At 33.1% G+C, this 24396-nt stretch overlaps 1 protein-coding gene across 2 annotated transcripts in view; it reads right to left on the reverse strand.

Moving 5' to 3' along the window:
* LOC139498521 (PAS domain-containing serine/threonine-protein kinase-like) overlaps positions 1 to 24063 on the reverse strand; it is a 44840-nt gene extending 20777 nt beyond the window's left edge. The window contains exons 1-2 of one of the 2 annotated variants that reach the window (XM_071286940.1): positions 11249 to 11292; positions 464 to 566 (exon numbers count right to left, since the gene is read on the reverse strand). In XM_071286940.1, coding sequence (XP_071143041.1) covers positions 464 to 566; positions 11249 to 11268 — 123 coding nt within the window. In that variant the 5' untranslated portion in view covers positions 11269 to 11292. Of the gene's footprint in view, positions 1 to 463; positions 567 to 11248; positions 11293 to 23931 lie in introns of those variants that run through there. The other variant, XM_071286941.1, reaches the window with a different exon arrangement.
* Between the last annotated feature and the right edge of the window lie 333 nt (positions 24064 to 24396).

The following is a 24396-nucleotide window of genomic DNA, read 5'->3' on the forward strand; positions in this document are numbered from 1 at the left end:
CAGTAAGTATTAATATTGGTCTCAACCTTCAACTTTAAAAATAAAATATATGGAGCATGTTGTCCACGGACCCCTGCTTGCATATAACATTACAAAGTGACATTTCTCAAGAACCAAGTGATGCCACTTAAGTTTTATGGTAATAAGCATTTTGTATAAGTTTGAAAGTTCAAAATTGTAAAATGTGTGTTATTTTTGTTTTGATATCTTCACTATCAAATGACTATGTAGCAAAATTTAATTTTTTTCTTGCTCTTTATTGTCATGAAGACTGAAATATAACAAATTGTATTGCAATAAAATTCCATCTTCTCACTGCTGTACTCAATATGGCCAAATATCCTTAGTGGACATCCTGTGGAAGTACAACCAATCATGTCAGATTGTTAAAAAAATTAATCCACACAAGCTTAAGTGTGTTTGTGTTTGCAAATTGTGTAGTAGCCACATTCTACACACTTACATTTGGTAAAACCTCAGGAGTAGTCATTCTTGTAGGATTAAAATCTGTGTCTAAAATTTCACGATTAACTCCATATTTTTTGTACACATCTGTATAGCTTCCTCTGTAAAAGATAAATAATATTTGTAAAGAAATAAGATGTCAGGCCATGTCATGGCCATGTGCAATATAGTAAAATCAGTGTCTCGCACATTATCATCAATATGTTGGTAAAGAGCTGAATTACAAAGAAGAATATACATCGTGTATACAGTAATACATGTACACAAACATGATCATGATAAAGGTCAAATATAGTACAAACTAGATGTGTCAAAGCGACACGAATGGCCCCGTCCCAAAAAGTTGAAAAATCTGCAATTTCAATAACACATGTGGACACAAAATCTGTATAACTGTGATTTTCAATAATTTATCAAAGTCCAAAGCCTGTAATTTCAACGAAACTTAAACTTGATCTGTAACGCATATACCAAAAAATCAGCCCAATATCTGAAGGCGTTTAGAAAAAAAGTCTGTATAACTGATTTTCAACAATTTCTCAAAGTCCAAAGCCCGTAATTTCGGCAAAAATCAGTGGAACGGAACGAAACTTAATCTGTAACTCATCATGGTTTACTCACATACCAAAAATCAGCCCAATATCTGAAGGCGTTTAGAAAAAAACTCTGTATAATGGTTTGTTGCGGAATGACGGAATTTCGGACAAGGTTAAAAACTATATGGCACCAACAACTTCGTTGCGGGGCCATAATAAAGTGAAAAAGATCATGATAAAGGTCAAATATAGTACAAATAAAGTTAAAAAAATCTGTATCAGCCAAAATCATAGCCAAGATGAGTGGGAAATATGGTAATGATAATTATACTTTCTTTCCAAGGACACTATTGATATACACCTGATCGCTATTTGTTCATGATTGTTGTATGACAGCAATAGTTTGAATGGCACAGATTTCGAAGATTAGCGATAAGGTGCATTAAAGATGTGAATCTCAGTTTACTTTTAAATACTGCAAGGAAATCAATCTAATTAAAGCTATACCAAACTATAAACCCTCACACCAGCTTCAATCTACATACCTTCTTTAAGTTTTCCAGTTTTCCATCTGAATAAAGATGATTAATAACTGGTGCATATGTGGCCTTTTTATTTAAAACTAGTTAATATTTTAGTTATATACAAAACGGTGCAGGAACAGATGTAGTGATTAAAACTACATGTATGTACAGGAGATGAAGCTATTTAAGGTTGATCTATACACTTTAACAAAAATGGCTGTGTTTACAAAATGAGATTTTCTCTGACTCTGAGTGCAGACAAAACTGTGTAATTTTAAAAGTTTAAAGCCTGGCAGCACCTAGAGAAATACATGTTGCATCCAATTTATGTTTTAACAAGAGGCTGTCACAACGACAGCAAACCGGATTTATTAATATTTATTTGTGTCCTGGCAATATCACAAGAACCATTACTGATGAATGGTGAAAGTGAAAATCGTCAATATCAAATTTGACCTCCATTTTGTCATCAGTATCAACATCTTAAAATTTGAAAAGCTTAGATTGAATGGTTCATGAGTAAATGCAACAACGTGAATGGAAACGCCATTTCACAATCTTTCAAGAACCATAACTCCTGAACAGTAAAAGTCAAAATCGTCATTTTTGAACTTGACCTCTAATTTGCCATCAGTAACAACATATACAAATTTCAAAAGATTTGGTTGAATGATTCATGAGAAAATGCACGGACACGACTGGAAACACCAATTTTCAATCTTTCAAGAACCATAACTCCTGAACGGTAAAAGTCAAAATCTTCATTATTGAACTTGACCTCTATTTTGTCATCAGTAACAACATATTAAAATTTGGGAAGCTTTGGTAAAACAGTTCATGCGTAAATGCACGGACACGACTGGAAACACCATTTTTCAATCTTTCAAGAACCATAACTCCTGAACGGTAAAAGTCAAAATCGCCATTATTGAACTTGACCTCAATTTTGTCATCAGTAACAACATATTAAAATTTGGCAAGCTTAGGTAGAACAGTTCATGCGTAAATGCACGGACACGACTGGAAACTCCATTTTTCAATCTTTCAAGAACCATAACTCCTGAACAGTAAAAGTCAAAATTGCCATTATTGAACTTGACCTTCATTTAGTTGTCAGTAACAACATATTAAAATTTTAAAAGCTTTGGTTGAACGGTTCATGAGTTAATGCACGGACAACATTTGATTGAAGCCCGCCCGCCCGACCGACTGACCGACCGACCGCCGTACATCCCCAAATCAATAACCGACATTTTTGTCACAAAAATCCGGTTAAAAAGTTAAAACACTTTATAGATTTTGATGAACATTTTCTTTCTTTGGCACAGAAGATGGTGAAATAAACAAACACCTGAGTGTTCTTTGATACAGTCCACTCATTTACACTATTTAAATCACCTTTGTTGTGAGTAGATTTCTATTGTCCATTTCAAGCAACATGATACAATACAATCATTACCTGAGGGGACCATCTCAAAGGTTTCACATGACTTTGTTTATTTTACACTACCTGTGGCAAGGAAAGAAAATGTTTAGCAAAATCCACAACAGTATTTTTCATATTAAAATAGAAAATGAATACAACTTTTATGTATCTAGGTACTGCCAGGCTTTAATTTAAATCTTTTAAAATTACACTTTTTTGTCTGCACTCAGAGAAATTTCATGGTGTAAACTAGTCCGAGATTACTCTGACGTCTGACGGCTGTTTTGCCAGACAAGCTGGGGCCGTGGGACGTCAGAGCTCGTCCCATATAAAAAAGTGGATATTTGCATGTCCAAAATAGATGTGCTGCTTCGTCATTTCTTGTGCCAACTAAAGGCCTTGGAATTATATAAATTTGGTATCAATTTGTTCATTTTTCATTTATCTCTTCATTCGTGTAAGTTTCACCTACCTGCCACCCTTTATTTTCTCATATTTTGACAGTTTTCACAGTGACCCATCGATTCCGACATTTTTTCTTTTATTTACAAATGGACTTCAAGTTACGAGAGATTTCACGACCTCGAGACTCAAATATGCAAATATTTATACTTTTTTCACCTCCTTTATAGGAAATCTATAGCTAACATTTAGTAGTCAACCTCATTTTTACCTCAATATTTCACCTCCTTTACAGGAGATCGATATTAAGCATTTAGTGCCCAGTGCTCTAGCTAGAAATCAAAAGGGGCAGGGTGCCAGTGGAGGGCAGGGCACTTTTTATGATAAGAAAAGGCACTGCTCATTTTTTTTGTCTACGTTTCTGTGTGTATCACGAGTTAACGAATCTCTTTTTTTTTTTTACTGCATATGTTGTTGTTTTTAAATAAAGATGCTTTTCAACTATAGTCTTTATTTGATTGTTTGTGTAGTTATGAATGATATAGTACATCTTCATCAACATATTATGTTATTACAGTTAAACTTCACTCTACCCGTTATCAAAGGAAATGTGTTTTTTTTTTTTTATCTATACAGGAATTATAGCTTTTATAAAATTATAATCCTGGTACTTTTGTCAACTATTAAAACAACACATGATCTAAATGTAAGAGCATTACTAATTTAACAATATTTAGAACATGGATTGCTAAAAGTATAATAATCAAGTAGAAATTGCAATATATATTTTTTAATATGTTCAAATACAGTTAATATCTTTAAGGTAACATTATTATGTTATTGTATATTCAACTGGTAATTTATTCCTTTTTTTGATACTAGATAATATTTTTAGAGCACAAATTTGTAATAAGCTAAAACAGGGGAAGTAACTCCAAAATCAATTTCCACCACGTTTGGGTTAATTAAAAACTGTGCTTGTCGCTAACAAGTTGAGATGGAAGGCATTTCTGTAAAGGCATAGTTTTATTTTGATGACTTAAATTCAATTCTAAAGTCATGAAAGTCTTCATTTATACGCTCTTACATTGTGACTTGGACATCGAAAATGCCGACCCAAGCTAAACACACTCGCTGACACATTCATCAAAAGTATGACAAAAAGATACATTGTCCTAATTAAATTACCTAGTTATTAACACCTTTGAAGTCTTTATCATTGTAATTGATTGTAATGACATGATTAACCTGGGGGCAATCACACAGGTGTCATATAAGTAATTAACTTGGAGATCAGAAATCGATGAAACAAAATTTTACCAAAACGGCACAATATAATTTTGGAAAAAGACGTCAGGGCAGAAGGGCGCGGATGAAGGCACCCAGGGCGCGGCTGAGGGCACCCAGGGCGCGGCGCCCTTCTATTTTGGGCTAGCGAGACCACTGGTGCCAACCACAATAACAGTCAGAAGCTCTCGGACATTTATTTTTACAACTTGCATCGTAAATGAACGAGTATTGACCTAGGGTCATTTGCATACATCATCTCACATATTCCATTGTGCCTTACTTTTTTCTCGTGATCACATGACAATCTTTCACAAGAGTGCACACGCTGAAATGTCTCGCCTTCTATACTAATCATTGATATTATGTTGATTGTCCTAAGTGTAAAGCTAAACTTTATTTCAACTGTCACATAAACTTAACATTAACCAAGATAACTAAACAAAGACCAATGAACCTTGAAAATGAGGTCCAGGTCAGATGAACCATGCCAGGCAGACAGGTACAGCTAACAATGCTTCTATACAACATATATAGTTGACTTTAAGAAACATAGACCAAAACACAAAAACTTAACACTGTGCAATGAACCGTGAAAATGAGGTCACGGTTAAATAAAACCTGCTCAACTGACATAAAGATCATGAAATATTTCCATACACCAAATATAGTTGACCTATGGCATATAGCATTAGATAAAAAGACCAAAACTCAAAAACTTAACTTTGACCACTGAACCATGAAAATGAGGTCAAGGTCACATGACATCTGCCCGCTAGACATGTACACTTAACAATCATTCCATAGAACAAATATAGTAGACCTATTGCATATGGTATAAGAAAAACAGACCAAAACACAAAAATTTAACTATAACCACTGAACCATGAAAATGAGGTCAAGGTCAGATGACACCTGCCAGTTGGACATGTACACCTTACAGTCCTTCCATACATCGAATATACTAGCCCTATTGCTTATAGTATCTGAGATATGGACTTGACCACCAAAACTTAACCTTGTTCACTGATCCATGAAATGAGGTCGAGGTCAAGTGAAAACTGTCTGACAGACACGAGGACCTTGCAAGGTACGCACATATCAAATATAGTTATCCTATTACTTATAATAAGAGAGAATTCAACATTACAAAAAATTTGAACTTTTTTTTCAAGTGGTCACTGAACCATGAAAATGAGGTCAAGGACATTGGACATGTGACTGACGGAAACTTCGTAACATGAAGCATCTATATACAAAGTATGAAGCATCCAGGTCTTCCACCTTCTAAAATATAAAGCTTTTAAGAAGTGAGCTAACGCCGCCGCATCACTATCCCTATGTCGAGCTTTCTGCAACAAAAGTTGCAGGCTCGACAAAAATGAAAGTTAAAATGCCAGAATCGATGGGTCAATGTGAAAAATGTCAAAATATGAGAAAATATAGGGTGGCAGGTAAGTGAAACTTACATGAATGAAGAGATAAATGAAAAATGAACAAATTGATACCCAATTTATATAACTCCAAGGCCGTTAGTCGGCACAAGAAGCGACGAAGCAGCGCATCTATTTTGGAAGGCCAAATATCCACTTTTTGATATGGGACGAGCTCTGACGTCCCACGGCCCTAGCTTGTCTGGCAAAACAGCCGTCGGACGTCAGAGTAATCTCGGACTAAGTGTAAACACGACCATTTTTGATAAAGTGTATAGATGAACCTTAAATAGCTTCATCTCCTGTACATACATGTAGTTTTAAATGATAGTGGAGAGAACAGCATATGTAAGCTGCTCTCTGAAAGAGTCGACTGTCTGTGTATTTGTTCCAGACCGTATGAGTATTTGGACCATACGCGTACGGTCTGGACAGTATGCGTACTTTTTCGAAATACTCATACGGTCGGACCGTACGCGTACGGTCTGACTACTATCAAGGAGTTGATCAATTGTACTAGATACAAATACATGTATTAACAGAGCTCCAGATAAGAATTCACAAATTGGGTTTTTAACCCACCATTTTCAAATATAATTGGGTGAAAAAGTGTTTTAATTGCATGATCAATTCCAATTCACCCCTCATGTTAATATCAAATTGGGTTTTTCACCACGAAGCTCCTTAATGTATTGGGTTTCTCATCAACACAATATTGAATATTAAGCCAATAGCAACCCCAGATTTTTCCCATCTTAAATATGTTTCTTTCTTTAATTTGTTTAGCTGTTTTATTTGGTTTAGGGTTAGGGTTATTTGATAGCTGTTTTATTTGGTTTATTCACTGAGGAGCAATTGTAGGTTTAATTTGTGTTCCGTTTCAAACCTTCTGCCAATTTTGTATTTTCTCATATAAACTGTAAAAAAACGGATAGTTGTATTCACAGGCACTCGTCTTATACCTTTATTTAATAAATACTGAATGTGTGTGTATTCATTAATTAACAGTAAAATGGAAAAAAAATAGTATATAAACTCTTATTATACTTGAACGGTTTTGTTTTATTCCAATTTTCATAAATCTGGGTTTAGTTGTCTTTTATTAGAACTTTTGGTTTCTGATGCTTTATCATGTCATAATTGATTTGGCCTTTCACTTTTTCCATCTGATTTCGTTTTTGAGGAAACCCTGCCTGTTTTTATTAGCAATGTTCTCGTTAAGGTACGCACATACGCCCGTGTGTTCGATGGACACTTCCTAAAAACACTGGCTGAGTCTTGTTATCATCATAACTTTTCCTCAGCTTTTCAAAAGAAGCAGAAAACATGCTTCTATTCAATATTTTTACCGGACATTCACTTTCGTTTTAATTCAATCTATGTTATGATAAATCCCGAGCAATGCAAAAAAAAATATGACTACATGACACACGCTAATTGGATAAACGCCGAGAAGATCGAAATGTTTTCAAAAACACATGTACCCTTTGAGCAACGGAAAACTCTAACAGGGACCTATTTCAGCTACTTGATGCAGGGATCTATTTTTAGAACGAAAGAAAATTTCCAATTATAAATATTATAAAAATAGTTTACGCGACGACTGTAAACAGATAAGGGTAAATAACGCAAATAGTAGCCAATATAAGAGTTGAGAACTCATGGTTTTGGCATATTATTGGGTTTTCTTTTGAATTAAATTGGGTTATTGAACCCTGCAATGGGCAATTGCATTGGGTTTTTTATTATTTGTATTGCGTGATCACGCAAATACGCAACTTATCTGGAGCTCTGTATTAATAAACAGATCAACATAACTTAACTCTCAAATAAATAGAAAAAAATCAATTGTAATTGAAATAAAAACTTTACATTTTAACTTAGTATTTAAAAAATTCACGCTAATTAAATCTGTAAATCTTCTTCTTCTTCTTCTTCCGAATACGGGAGTAGACTCCTAGGTAGGAGTGTAAAACTTCCCGGAACTTGTGTGCTATGTACATATGGACTTAATTTAAAAATAATATGACAAAGAAAAATCATAAACAATAACATATATACATTATGTACAGTGGCTTTGTAGTTTAATAAGTTGTTGTGGATCCTTCAAGTGTTAGAGTGGATATGCCACTTTTGAAGGATTCCAGGGTGTCAGACATACCTATTGCTTCAGGTAGTGAGTTCCAGTCCGAAATAGTGCGAGGATAAAATGAAAATTTATAGAAATCTTTATTTGTAGATATTTGCCTAAATTTATGTTTCCCCCTAGTACGTCTATCAGATATTGTTAAATTGTCCTTAGGAACTTCCACTAACCCCCAATTTATTTTATACAGCATAGTTAATCTAGCTTTTTTTCTTCTTATTTCTAAATTTTCCCATTCCAAAGATTTAATTAAGTTTGAAATTGCACCAGGTGATCTGTTTTTATAATCATTGAAGACAAATCTGGCTGCCTTACGCTGTACCTGCTCAACCTGAGTGATGTGATGTTTTTTGTACGGATCCCAGACAGGGGAAGAGTATTCGACGACTGGACGGACAAGTGATGTGTACGTAAGGTTTTTAACCTTACGTGTGCAGTTTTTCAGGTTCCTACGTAGAAAACCTAAGGTTTTATTTGCCTTACAAGTAATATTGTTTATATGTGTTCCCCAATCAAGATCATGGCTTATAGTTACGCCTAAATATTTACTGTCTTTTACTGCTTCTAAAACATGATTGTGTAATATATAATCAAAAGAGGAAGGTTTACTTTTTTTTAGAAATATGAATTACATAACACTTCTCAGGATTAAAATTCATTTGCCAGTCCTCTTCCCATTTTACTAAACTTGATAAATCTTTTTGAAGTAATTGTGCATCAGAACTATTATTTACATTTCTATACAATAAACAGTCATCTGCAAAAAGTCTTGCATTGCAAGTTACATGTTCGGGTAGGTCATAAATAAAGAGTAAAAATAATGTTGGGCCTAAGACTGTTCCCTGAGTAATCTCTAGTATTTAGCATGTAGATCAGTAATACATAACAGTGCTCTAGCTAGAAATCAAAAGGGGCAGGGTGCCAGTGGAGGGCAGGGCACTTTTTATGATAAGAAAAGGCACTGCTAATTTTTTTGTCTACGTTTCTGTGTGTATCACGAGTTAAGTAATCTCTTTTGTTTTACTGTATATGGGTTTTTTTTAAATAAAGATGCATTTTAACTATAGTCTTTATTTCATTGTTTGTGTAGTTATGAATTATATAGTATATCTTCATCAACATATTGTGTTTTTATAGTTTAACTTCACTCTACCCATTGTCAAAGATTTTTTTATTTTTTTATCTATATAAGAATTTCAGCTTTTGATACCTAAAATGCCTATTTTTGTGTATTACTAATTTAACAATGTTTAGAACATGGATTGCTAAAAGTATAATTATCAAACAGAAATTGCAATATTTTTTTTTTAATATGTTCAAAGACAGTTAATATCCTTAAGGTAACATTATTATGTTATTATATATTCAATTGGTTCTTTATTCCTTTTTTTGAAACTAGATAATATTTTTAGAGCACAAATTTGTAATAAGCTAAAACAGGGGAAGTAACTCCAAAATTAATTTCCAACACGTTTGCGTTAATTAAAAACTGTGCTTGTCGCTAACAAGTTGAGATGGAAGGCATTTCTGTGAAGGCATAGTTTTATTTTGATGACTTAAATTCAATTCTAAAGTCATGAAAGTCTTCATTTATACACTCTTCCATTGTGACTTGGAAATCGAAAATGCCGACCCAAGCTAAACTCACTCGCTGACACATTCATCAAATGTATGACAAAAAGATACATTGTCCTAATTAAATTACCTATATATTAACACCTTTGAAGTCTTTATCATTGTAATTGATTGTAATGACATGATTAACCTGGGGGCAATCACACAGGTGTCATATATGTAATTAACTTGGAGATCAGAAATCGATGAAACAAAATTAAGGCACTTTTACCAAAACGGCACAAGAGAATTTTGGAAAAAGACGTCAGGGCAGAAGGGCGTGGATGAAGGCACCCAGGGCACGGCTGAGGGCACCCAGGGCGCGGCGCCCTTCTATTTTGGGCTAGCGAGACCACTGCATAATACACTAATTGAATTATGACAATTATTCTCACTGAAATTGAATGCAAATAATGTGGGAGGACAATTGCTTTAGAATATTTAGCAACTTTTCAAAAAAATGCTAATCGAAAGGAACATGCATGAACTGAAAAACTGTAAATATGAAAAATATACTTTTGGTAGCCAGTGTCACCTTTGGCGAGAGTTTCAAAATAGGATTCAGATATACAATTAAACAAATATCTAATTAAATTACTAGGTAGTTCATTTTATCCATCTTATGTAATAATAACAATTTGTAAAACTAAAAATAAAGATTGTGATAACTGTTTGTATAGATGTAACCCATATTATCCAATAACATGTATGGTCAGCTCATACTGGACCATACGCGTATACTCGTACGGTCCGACCGTACGCGTATGGTCGGACCGTACGAGTATACGTTTACGGTCCAAATACTCATATGGTCTGGAACATATTTACTACTGTAGTTTGTAAAAGATTCCATTGAGTTATTGTGTATGGGAAAAATGAAAATCTGTACGAGTTTTTGGATGTACCTCAGGTATTACCTGCCAACATTTCAAAATACCCATGGGTATGGGTATCTGTGCAAGATTGCTCTCATAGTCCTTCAAAACCTTCAAAGGCGACTTCAAATTTATTTGGAAGTTGTTTATTTGCTTCTAAATACTTTCCATTCCTATACCAAATTATATGGCAAAACTGATTGTAAATTGTCGACAAAATTTCCATTTGGGATCCTCCATTGGGGAAATCCCTACAATGACCCTTTCCCACAACCGCTTATGAATATAACTATAAAGTACAGTGACCACTAAAGTAAAAGAAGGAATATCTCACTGCCAACTTGTGTGTCTGTTCCAACAAGTTTTTTGTCACGGGTGTCGAGGACACCTATTTTTTACTGTCCCTAAGGATCAAACGTTGAATATAAATGGAGAATCATCTAGTTTTATCCATGTGTTTTCAATGGGAAGATGGTTAAACTTTATAAATTATAATATATTTGATTTAAACACTTTGTTTGGGTTCAGTGTCATTTCTACCTGTTCAATTCATCCGCCATTTTTAGAGTTTAATGCGCATGCGTGATGGTATCAGGTCCGTTCGCGCCCAATACACTTTCGCACCCTACACGTTCGCACCTCGCACGTTCGCACGCAAGGTCCGTTCGCACTCTACACGTTCGCGCCCAAATTGGCAATTTTAATTCATATTCCAGTTGAATAATTGGAAAATCATGATTGTTGTTTTAAATTACTTTGGTGTAAATACTGAATGTATTTTTAGCTTGGTATGAGTATAACATTGAAGATTTTAAATGAAAAACACAAAAGATAATTGTTTTAACAGCTTGGTCCCTTTGATCTGAAACAATGAAACAATACAATATAATAGCAATACACTATTATAACCAAAACATGATAAAATTTATTCAACACATAAATGAAAAAAAAGTAGTCAGAATCTCACTTTATCATGTTTATTTTGAAACAAGTCAATGAAACAAAGTTATAGCAATACACTAACCAAAACATGATTAAGATTTATTCAACAACAACAACAAAGAAAACAAATGCTGTCTCACTTCATTTTGAGACAATGACAACACATATACTTATAAGAATACACTTGCCAAAACTTGATTACAAAGTTATTAAACACAAAACCAATTAAAATTGGGCGCGATCATGTAGGGTGCGAACGGACTTTGGGTGCGAACATGTAGGGTTCGGGGACGTGTTTTTCTGATTCAATAGACTGTCGGCATTCCAATGGGAACCAAATGTGCCCCTCTTCTTGCCGACTTTTTTTTTTATTATTATTATGAGGCTAACTTCATACAGGAACTTCTTAGGAAAAAAGATAAGAAGTTAGCAATATCCTTTATCTCTATTTTCCGCTATATGGATGATGTTCTTTCACTAAATAATTCAAAAGTTGGTGACTATGTTGAACGCATCTATCCCATCGAACTAGAGATAAAGGATACAACAGATACGGTTAAGTCGGCCTCATATCTGGACTTTCATCTAGAAATTGGCAATGAGGGTCAGTTGAAAACAAAACTTTACGACAAAAGAGATGATTTCAGCTTTCCAATTATTGAACAGTTTCCATTTTAAATTTTATAAGTAGCAACATTCCAGCAGCACCTGCATATAGGGTACATATCTCCCAATTGATACGATATTCCCGTACTTGCATTTCCTATCATGACTTCCTTGATAGAAGGTTACTGCTCATAAGGAAGCTATTAAACCAAGAGTTCTAAATGGTGAAGTTGAAATCATCCCTTCGTAAATTTTACGGACGCCATCACGAGTTGGTTGACCGTTATGGAATAACCGTTTCACAAATGATATCGGATATGTTCCTTATGTCGTAACTACAACCCCCTTCCCTTTCATGAATGTGACCTATCGAATTAGACTATTTACCGGATTTTTTTATAACATGAGCAACACAACGGGTGCCACATGTGGAGCAGGATCTGCTTACCCTTCCGGAGCACCTGAGATCATCCCTAGTTTTTGGTGGGGTTCGTGTTGCTTATTCTTTAGTTTTCTATAGTGTGTCATGTGTACTATTGTTTGTCTGTTTGTCGTTTTCATTTTTAGCCATGGCATTGTCAGTTTATTTTCGATTTATGAGTTTGACTGTCCCTCTGGTATCTTTCCTCCCTCTTTTAAGGAGGAGGGGGTATCATTTAAGGTTTTATTTAACAACTTGAAGCAAGGATTTGTATAGAAAATCAAGTTACAACACTAGACTTTCGATCTATCTAATTTAGTTTTCAAGAAAAAGATCATAAAAGGCAAATGGCAAACAATTGTTACAAAATTATCATTTAAACAATAATTTTATATATACTGCCATACATAGATCTTACACAGAGCTGCATGTTTTGCTTATACTATTTTTAAAGCTGTTATCCTATCTATTATTGTTTTCAAAATTATAAATAAACAACGTAAAAATTTAGTAAATTATCTAATTGTATATTTAACCGTTTACTCCAATAAGAAGTAATCTGACATTTTTTTTAAAATAAATTATCAGAAATAAAACCGTGACAGTACAAAATGTAGTATAAATACATGCATTTGTTCAATAATTTCCTTAATATTACAATATTACAATTATAACATGGTAAATCGTTTCATATTACTTTAAACGTCAACGAAAAGTTGAGATGCGGAAAAATTTAGTTTTAAATCAGGGAGATGTAAGTGGGACGCCTGTACCTTTTCTTCTTTAAAAATTTATCTTGCCACCTCTACCCAAATCAAACACATTTATGTCTTCTGCGTAATTGCGGAAAAACTAGAATCAATACCAAAGGTATATATTTAATAGAGATCAACAGTAGGTGACGCATAAATAGTTTACAAAAGCACCCCTTGAATAACAAAGCTGTTTGCTATTATGTCGAATTTTTCAAGTTTTCATTTCTTGGCTATATTGGATATCTGAATTAAACTTCCTTATACTTTTTAATTTCCTTGTACTACTGCACTTTTTACCTTTACATACTAAAGGAACACTTAATAACATAAATATCAAAGCAAATAACAGGGTAAGGGATACATAATTTTCAACCTAAAACTAATCCAAGAATTTATCATTATCAAGAATTCCTATTATAATAATATTTTCTTCAGTATAGATTTGATGATTTTAAGACAAAATTAAGAACATTTTTCGTCGAGTTATTTACTATGTGTTTTCTATACAAATGTGCACATATTTTGAAGGCACTAAAGTTTCCGCCAAAGCTGTATACAAAATTACTGTAAATTGACCAAAAGTCTTTATTTTTTTTAAGGAGGACTCCAGCCCATGAGTAATATAACGTGAACTTGATTAATCTTGACGCTAGTAGCTCAAAGGGATATATTTGTTACAAAGTGTATTTATTCTTTCTTTATCATTAAATATTATATCAAGCTTTACCAATTAATTGTTTTCGCAGAACTTTTTAGATATCAGGTAAGGTTTCATTAGAATCATTATAGATCATCATATGACTGAAGATTTAAATGAAACAAAACTCTATTTTACTTGCATCAACGAGAGTTCATATATATATGGTCTGCATTGACTTGAAAGATGTTTTTTTTTAGATAATTCCTATAAATCAATATCATGCATCAACATAAGTCTGCTTGTGATTAAGACAAAAGCAATAAATTGTCTTCTTCGGTAACCTGGTAATAAAATGTAAAATAACAATAATACCGAATAGCAAGACAAATCCAACGGAAAGTCCTTGATAAAATTACCAAATAAAAAGCCGAAACACATCAAACGTATGGGGAACAAATGCATATTCCTAACTTGGTGCATGCATTTTCATATATGTAGAAAATGGTGCATTAATTCTTGTTTTTTGCTAGCTAAACCTCCCACTGATATGGCAGTCACATATAATTCCATTATATTAGCACACAATTACCTTCTTTCCAAATGGACGTCTTTTAAATGATTTGCACGTCTTTGCATAAAGTTTTTTTTATGAAGCAAAATGTTACATTCATTATTTTTATGTTGTGCCACAAATTATTTAACTTACTTTTTTGGCTTATGGCTTGCCGCTTAGTTATACATATCTTAGGATTTCATCATTTTTTTTAATATTGTCTCTTACTTTTCATGTCGCCTTTTTATCATGATTTTGAATTGAATTGTAAAACATATATAATAAACAGCTGCGCCATGAGCGCATGATACGCCCGACGTCTTGTGTGGAAGTTTTATGCAATAATCATAAATAGTTTCTGAGGAAGTTTTAAGCAATAACCATTTATTGTTTTTGAGACACGGCGGGACATGTGAACCCCCCCCCCCCCCCCCCCCCACCCTGTTTTTTTTTTTTTTTACAAATATCACTAAAATAAAATTTTGAATCAAACCAAAAAGTATACAGATCTTTAAATTAGTATAACAAAGAAGTATGTACAGTTTCAAGCAATAATCATAAATTGTTTTTGAGATACGGCGTGACATGTAAAAAAAACCCTCCCCTTTTTTACAAAATACTCAATAACTCAAAAATAAAATTTTGAGTCATCACCAAAAGGTATACAGATCTTTAGATTAATATAACAAAGAAGTGTGTAAAGTTTTAAGCAATAATAATAAATCGTTTTTGAGATACAGCACGACATGTAAAAAAAACCTCCCCCTTTTTTACAAATACTCAATAACTCAAAAATGAAATTTTGAATCATCACCAAAAAGTATACAGATCTTTAGATTAATATAACAAAGAAGTGTGTTAAGTTTTAAGCAATAATCATAAATCGTTTTTGAGATACAGCGCGACATGTAAAAAAACCCTCCCCCTTTTTTACAAAATACTCAAAAACTCAAAAATGAAATTTTGAATCACCACCAAAAAGTATACAGATATTAAGATTAATATAACTAAGAAGTGTGTAAAGTTTTAAGCAATAATCAAGAAACATTTTTGAGATACGGTGCGACATGTGAAAAAAACACACCCCTGTTTTAGTTACAAAGTGCCGTAACTCAAAAAGTTTAAATCTTATTTTCACCAAAAAGTATACAGATCATTTGACCATCCTAAGAAACAACTATATTAAGTTTCATGAAATTTGGATAAGTCGTTCTCAAGTTACGGTGCGACATGTTTACGCCGGACAGACGGACAGACGGACGGACGGACACCGGACATTTGTATACCATAATACGTCCCGTCAAAATTTTGACGGGCGTATAAAAATGTGTATGGTAATGATGAATTAATCAACCACAGACGGTTTTTGACAAGTTTGAAAATCAGCACTGATCAATTATTTTCTCGGAGTAATGTCTCCTTGAAATGTAATTAACATTGAACATTCGATTTGCAGTGTTAGCACTCTCACATTTACTTTCCTTTTCGGATTTTAAACAAACAACGGTTTACAAAGATAGCAGCATTGAGTTGGAACATTAATTTTGTTGACCAATTATTTTACCAAAAATTATGGCCATTGGAAATATATTTCATATGAAAACAGTGTTAGCGCCTTGAATTTCGTAATTACATTGTCGGGAGATGATGAAATGAAATGAAATGAAATGAAATGAAAAGTTAAAAAGAACGCAGGATTTTTTTTGGTGATTATTTGCCCTCGAACAGATAAATTATAAACCACAGGAGACATTGAAACTTTTTTTTTACTATTGAAACTCCTAACTAATATTGAATTTTAGGTACTAGCTACTTCAGATCGCATAATACAACCCAACTATAAATATAGCAAGTACGTATAGCAGCACAAAATATAATTAAATTCAAATTTACGATTTCGTTATACAAATAAGAACATACAAATTCAGAGATCTACATTTCAATCAAACTCAAAACAACATGTAAATGTTTCAAACCGTTCAGAGGAATAAATTGTGATCTGCATTCATTTAGAAAATTAATAAATTTTGACCTTATAATCACTATTCATGAACAAACTTTGACATTGAAAGTTCCACCAAAAATGGTATACGAAAGACACAATTACTTTCCTTTCTGTTAAGGGCATCCGATACAGTTTCAAGGGAGTTAACTCTTGGCGCGACGTTAAGCGTTTGAATTCCCGCAAAACGTCACTTTTTGCGGGACGTAATGCGTGTAATTTTCCGTAATAAGAAACGTAATGTGGATTTTCCGATGCTCCAATTTCTGTTTCTCCCGCATGCTAACTTCTACACCATTATATTAGTGCATTTGATTCTAAAAGGATAACAGTCTAATAAAATCTATGAAATAAAACACATTACTGTTTCTGTGAGATCTTCAACAAATTTAAATATCGTAAAGTTAGCACTCTCAAGATGACTAACCCTTTTGATGTTACTAATATAATGCATGTCAATTATCATTTTAATATGAGGAAGGCGCTACCTTAAATTCCAGCTTTATACCAAGACTATGTCCAATAAATTGATTGAATGTTGTTTGCTTAACGTCCAGGGGCAAATATTTCATGCATGTTTAGGACGTATGTCCTACATATGATATAGTTTTGTCTAAAATAGAATAATAAATTCAGATGGAAAATATTTATGGAACGATCATTGCACTTCAAAAGATTGGAGGAGGTATGGTATTTTACTAATCCAAACGTCTTGAAAGGCTATTATATTATTTTTCTTTCACGCGTCACAGTAAGGCGGACCGTCAAAGCAAAAATTTAATATACCCTTCCTTACTGTCATAATTATTTGGACTACTAGTAGTATTTGTCTTGAAAACATATTCTGATTCCCAAATTGATGTAAAAAATATTCTGTTCAAGCATAGGACATTTTTATTATCATTCTGACATCCACAATTTAGTCCGGCTCCGATTTTCTGTCATTTTTTTACAGCACAGAAAACCAACAATGATATTTTAAAACTAGTACCGAAAATTTAGGTACAAGAAGAAGTGAACTTCCTAACTGAACAATTTATTTATGTTAGATAAATAATGGCATTCCGCTAATATCAACAATGATACAACTTTAAAAAAGTTCCTATTACCTCCACGTAACACATATTTTATCTAACAAAAAGTAAAACGACAAAAAATACTGAACTCCGCAGAAAATTATAAAGACAATAGCTAACAATATTTTTATACGCCCGTACAAATTTTGACGGGACGTATTATGGTATACAAATGTGCGGCGTCCGTCTGTACGTCGTCAAAAAGTACAGCATATTAAACTAAATATGGTTGGGTTTTTTTCATGATGGTCAAACGATCTGTATATCTTTTTGGTGAACTTTTTGAGTTACAAGACTTTGTAACTAAAACAGGGGGTGTTTTTTCACAGTTCGCGCTGTATCTCAAAAATGATTTTTGATTATTGCTTAAAACCTTACACACTTCTTAGTTATATGAATCTGAAGATTTCACAAAAAAACTTACGACTAAGATTGGTCGTAAGTATACTGAATTGTTCATGACTTATACGATCAATCTTAGTCTTAAGTTTTTTTTGTGAAATCGACTCCTGTGTACTTTGGGGATGATTCTTTTAATTTTAGAGTTATTGAGTTTATGAAAAAAGAGGGGGTTTTCACATGTCGAGCCGTATCTAAGAAACTATTAATAATTATTGCATAAAATTTTATATACTTGTTAGTTAAATTATTCTTAAACAGATCTGTATACTTTTTCGTGATGATTCGTTAATTCATTGTTGAGTTCTTGAATTTTTATTGAGCTTCAATATGATATCATAGTCATTATAAACTTCCTTTTGAGCAAGAATAACAAATGAGTCAAGATATACTCAGCATGACTTCCTGTACAAGCCCCGTGTTATTTTAAAAACATGTATTATGTTTTTTTCTTCATATGACGACGGGTGTATCATGCGCTCGAAGCGCAGTTGTTTATTTTGGTTTTTTAATTTTTTTTTTACAAATATACAAAGAGAAATGATGGAATGACAGCAAATACAATTGCAATTTCTAATATAATGTGTCCGTACGATAACAGTTTTATGGAAATTTGGCAAGAATTGTACACTTGAAAAATCTAATTAACCATAAGGACCGAAAGGACAGACAGAGGAATGAACGTGCGATATTTCCTGTACCCCGAAATGCGTCGCGCTTTGGTGAAAAAATATATATATAGTTATTTACCGATGAAATTATGCATAGGTAATATGTCCAGTCCTCTCGCTATTAATTCAATCGTTTTTGCGAAATCCAAAAATTTCAAAATATGGTCTGGTTTATCTCTCTAGACAAAAGCATCCTTTAGCATATTCCTTGATAAGATTTTGTTTTTGTTTTCTGACAGATATGGTATAATTTTCAATGAGACAACTCTTAACAAGAAACAAACATGCCACAGAAATTAACAACTATAGGTCACGGTCTTCAACAATGAGCAATGCCCATACCGCATAGTCAACTATAAAAACTGAACTTAAAAATATTTAGGAGCCTCCCAATTTTATTCAATTGTAATCATTGATCAGAATAAAAGTTTAATTTTATGAATAAATGTGAAATTCTAAAAAGTGATTACTGAAACGTGAATAGAAGGATTTAAAGCCAAAGGAGTATTGTAATGAAATAGCAGCCAACCAAACCAAACAACAACAAAAAAAAAACAAACAAAAAAAACAACATCTAGAGGTCAACATATGCTATAAATTAATACATAAATTAATGCACGATTGGGTACAGTACATGTAACCTGTATGTCAAGTTTTAAATTGCCGAGTCTTTAATTTTAAAAGCCGTAAAAATTATCAACAGTCCGTTATCACTTTTCTTGGGATGTTTCTCACTGAGACCTGTATTTATGATTCACATGATTATATTTCCGAAAACAATATTACCAATTTTTAGAAAGCTCTTTACAAGCAATTTTTATACATCTGAAAAATGTTGCCGGTAATTTTCAAGTTTACGTCGAAAAAGTCTGCCAGCGACGTCGTGCACTTTAGCGCTAACGTTGGGGTTACAAAGGGGGGACGCAATTTTTTAGGATAAATCACGTTTATCATAGAATCCAGCACGGTGACATATATTTTTTATTTGATATTTGGAGAAAGCATGACAAAATGCAGTTCATGCAGAAAAATGATAAAAATGACATTTTCAGAAACACTTTATTGCTATATTTTTTGGAATAAAAAAATCCCACTTTGAGCATCTGATTCGCAATTTCAAGCAAAGCTTGAAAATTTGTATAGTCATTCGTGTAGGGATTTTTTTTTCCTTATTGTCACTTATCACACCTTCAAATTGAACCCGATCTTAATAATTTACGACAAAGAATATTTGCTCCAAAAAAATTATAACATTGTTTAACTTTTTTGCAAAATTGCACAAATCCCCAATTTTCAGCCTCAATTTTCTCGAAAACGAGCACGGTGACCTATGTTTTATTTTGTGTTTTATTTTATAACTCGCCAAGGCCTACAACATATTTAAAAATTAAAGAAATGACATTTTATCGAGAAACTGTAAACAAAACAGAACTTCCATTCGCTATACACTAAGTAATGACTTAAAATCTACTCAAACTTATTTATTGATTTAACATTTACATCATATTTTTGACAATATAGAGACACTGGTTTGCAATTTTTAAATTGGGCTCGTTTGGAATGATAAAATATTTATCTCGAATCGTTAGCTCCAGATTTCGCAGCGCAGTATGTAACCCTCGAATATCTTCAAGATGATATGAACACAAAAATTTTAAACTATTCAAGTACACAACAGCAGGAATAAATTTAGCATGCACAACGCTTTCAATCAAAGGAGTAAGTTCTACAGGCAATAACGTAAACGGTGGTCGAAACCAAACATTTTCAACAACTAAATGTTTGCAAGTTGATAAGAATCCAACTGATTTTCTCATTTGTTGGAAATACGTTTGATCCTTAAAAGTTTTGTCTAAATGCAACAGAATTTTATCGGGAGTACATTTTGACAAACTGTAGTTAATGATATCTATACATTCGTGGAATCGTCGATATTTATAATATAATGATGCTAACAGTAACCAAGTGGCTGTAACATTAAAGTGTATCCCTGCCTTGAAGCAATTTAAGCTTATTTGGTATTGTTCGTAAACAGATTTGTTACTTTCCGTAAATTGATATCGGTCTGGTAGTTGTAACAATTCGTTGAAAATCTGTGACATCATGTATGCAGAAAGTTCTTTATCTTTGATTTTACGTAAAAGAGCTATGTGAATAGGGAAGACAGGACTAAACGAACATTTAGTGTATGATAAGCATGCGAACGCAGATGCTGTCAAAATAGGCGAGCTAGATAACATATTTGTCTGTTTATGTTCTATTATAAACCTTTGAAATGTAGCCGTATTGAAAACACAAGTCCATAGCGAATTGTATATATCATGTAATTTATCCAATAAAGATCTGTGTTGGTAATCAGTAAATCTGCCTTCAAATAAGTTATTTTCGGGAATAAAGTAATGAAGACACGTTTTATATTGCACACAGTAAATCAGTCGCCTCAGACAGTTCATAAAACAGGGAATCATATTCGCAGGATTCCAATCTGAAGGATTTGATTCTTCACATAACCAGAACATTATAGTTTTAAGGAAATATGAACAAATAAGATCACTGTGTTTTGTCTTAATAATGTCTTTCAAAATGATCTTTAACAAGGCGTAACATAATAACTGTGTATGAGAAAAGGAAAAAATAAGTTGTTTTTCTGCCATGGAAAACGATATCCGCCATTCCAAATCTTCATTTGCTGATCCTTTACATCCAATAGGAACAAATAAAACGCCGTACTGCACAACAGAAGTAACGAGATTGTTATCGGGCCAAGACGATCTGGATCTATGTATCCAATGTTGAGCCGGTCTTATCCATTCCTTACATCTAAAACTATTTGCAAAATCATGTGTACCGTTTGCTGTAGATGTACATGGTCCATGGATAACATAATCGTCTATTAAACCATACTCCCGATAAAGTTTACTTGAAAAGTATGCATCCCCTTCTTTAATCTCGCAAAATAGGTATGTGTCCGGTAGGTCTGACATGTCATAAAGCTTAAGCGTCGTAAACCCTGGTTTTGTGTCATTGATGTCCATGATTATGGGTATTTCATCTGTGAAGGTTGACGCATTATTTGTACTATCGTAAACACGACAAAATTGACAAACAGTCATTTGATCATAATCACTACCTATGAAGTCTATACCTTCTGCCTTACTCCCACTACTTACGATAATGTAGGAGGAATTTCTACATAAACTGTCTATTGCGCAAAATATCTTTCTTCTTGTATTTACAACTTCTTCTGATCCAACTATATTACATAAATATTGATAAAGCTTGATGGAAAGTGTTTTATCTGCTTTGCTCATACTGTTTTTGAATCTGTAATTGATAAAGGAATACCCTGTTAATTCTAACACTTTTTTTACTCTTTCAAAAATGGTATATGCTCGGGCTAGTCCTGAGTTTTTTCCTTTTGGGTTCTATTGTACTAATGAGTCAAACGTAAGTTGTGTATGCTATTGGGTCAGTACGGAATGCACTTTGTATATTTCGAATTTTCCTTCTGATAAAGTATGTAAAAATGTGCTTGTTACTTTCATTTTAACATGTATCCCAGTGATTATTAGGTAGGCTTCGATGAAAAGTGTAAGCCAATACTTTTCATTCGAAATTGTCTCCGGTGGTAATTTTTTTACGTCAAATAAGGAACAAATATGGAAAAAAGTTTTTAATCTTTGGAATCTTTATGTATCCACATATAATTAACGCCTCTAAAGTAGGTAGTTTCAGAGTAACTTTAAAGCCATGCTTTGATTGCTGATATAGTTAATGTTAATAAGTTCGAAAGAATTTTCGTGGAGCATTTAGAAGAACAATGGATGTAATCAAAAACTCAACCACTTCAAACAAACGAAAAACAACTGTCATATTTGGTATTTCCATAAGTACAACATGGTGGTTTAAACCTGGGTTAACGGCTCGCTAAATCTCTTGCTAGTAAAAATGTTACAGTCGCATATATATTTCCATTCTATTGACAACAATGTGTGAGCAAAACAAATAGATACAATAGTCAACATTGTGTTATAATGTTCGAAACAATAAATTTAAAACTATTAAAACAAACAAAAATTCCAACAAAGAAAGCACAAAGGTATATATCATATTTGATTGAAACTTCAAAGGAAGCATATTTGGTTGAAACTCCAAAGGAATGTGATGTGTGATAAATCTGGATTCCCTCCTTGGTAAATGCTGTTCTTTTAACAGAAAATCAATGTGGTATTTCTTAATAGATTACTTCTTAATCTTGTAGTGTTATTCGTCACAAGATTTTAATCATTGCATGACAATTTGTAAAAAGTAAGGTGAAAAGTAAAAATACTGAACTCCGAGGAAAACTTAAAATGGAAAGTCTCTTATCAAATGTCAAAATCAAAAGCTCAAACACATCATCGAATGGATAACAACTTTCATAGTCCTGACTTTTCTTATATAGAAAATTGTGGATTGAACCTAGTTTTATAGCTAGCTAAACATCTCACTTGGACATGTATGACAGTCGCATCAAACTCCATGGTATTGACAACGATATGTGAAAAAAACAAACAGACATTTCGGGGCCTTTTATAGCTGACTATGCCGTATGTGTTTCGCTCGTTGTTGAAGGCCGTACGGTGACACATAGTTGATAATTGTTGTATCTTGTGGAGAGTTGTCTCATTGGCAATCATACCACATCTTCTTTTTTATATAACAGGTAAAAATGTCAACAATGGGGGTACATCAGTCAACATTGTGTTATCATCTAAATAAACAAAGAAGCACACAAAGGCATATAGACAAAGCACACTAGGTAAAATGAAAGACAATTATACCTTGAAAATTTTAGGTTAGATATTCAAATAGCTGAGAACATTGAACACGCTGAATATATAGGGCTTTTCGAGAGAGAATAGAGAAACAAAACTGAGATTGCATTTAAATTTCATTTATCTATAGGTCCACGTCAGCCATTCTGAATAAAACTCCAGGTACACAGGATTGTCTTAACTCGGAATGAAATTGGTGTAAGTCCATAGCTTCAAAAGTAACATTAAAAGGTATTGGACTAACCGTCATTTAATTATATCATATTACAATTGCACTTTCCGTATTCCTGACGACGTAAATTTGCATCGGAACTATGGTTGTTTTTACTTATATCACTTACCCCTGTAGATTTGCTGTTGGTTTGCCTTTATTTATCTTTTCGATTACTGTGTCTTGTTTCCTTTGTGTACAGATATTCTGTGGTTTCTACTTGTTCAAGATGAATATCTATCACCCCACACATCATGTATATTGAACAAAGCAAATTTCTATTATGACCCAGGTTTTTCCAGTTTCCACTTCCTGGTTGTAGTACTGGTTGAAATACCTTATTAGGTTATACTTCTTTGTTACAATTGTTAACTTTGCATCAACAATAAATTACTATCAAAACAGTGTAACATCTGACAGGTTTTCAATCAAGATGAATAAGAAATAAAACTACTTTACCTTTACACTACGAGATGATTTCAGGTTATATTTCCGCAACTGGATAAAAGTTGTTATATAAATGAGTTAGTTTAACCAAAGAGGTTGTATGTAGTAATACAATCTCCATTTTAGTATACCGATCTTAAATTATCCG

Source organism: Mytilus edulis, chromosome 12 (assembly GCF_963676685.1).
Source record: "Mytilus edulis chromosome 12, xbMytEdul2.2, whole genome shotgun sequence".
Classification (NCBI taxonomy): domain Eukaryota; kingdom Metazoa; phylum Mollusca; class Bivalvia; order Mytilida; family Mytilidae; genus Mytilus; species Mytilus edulis.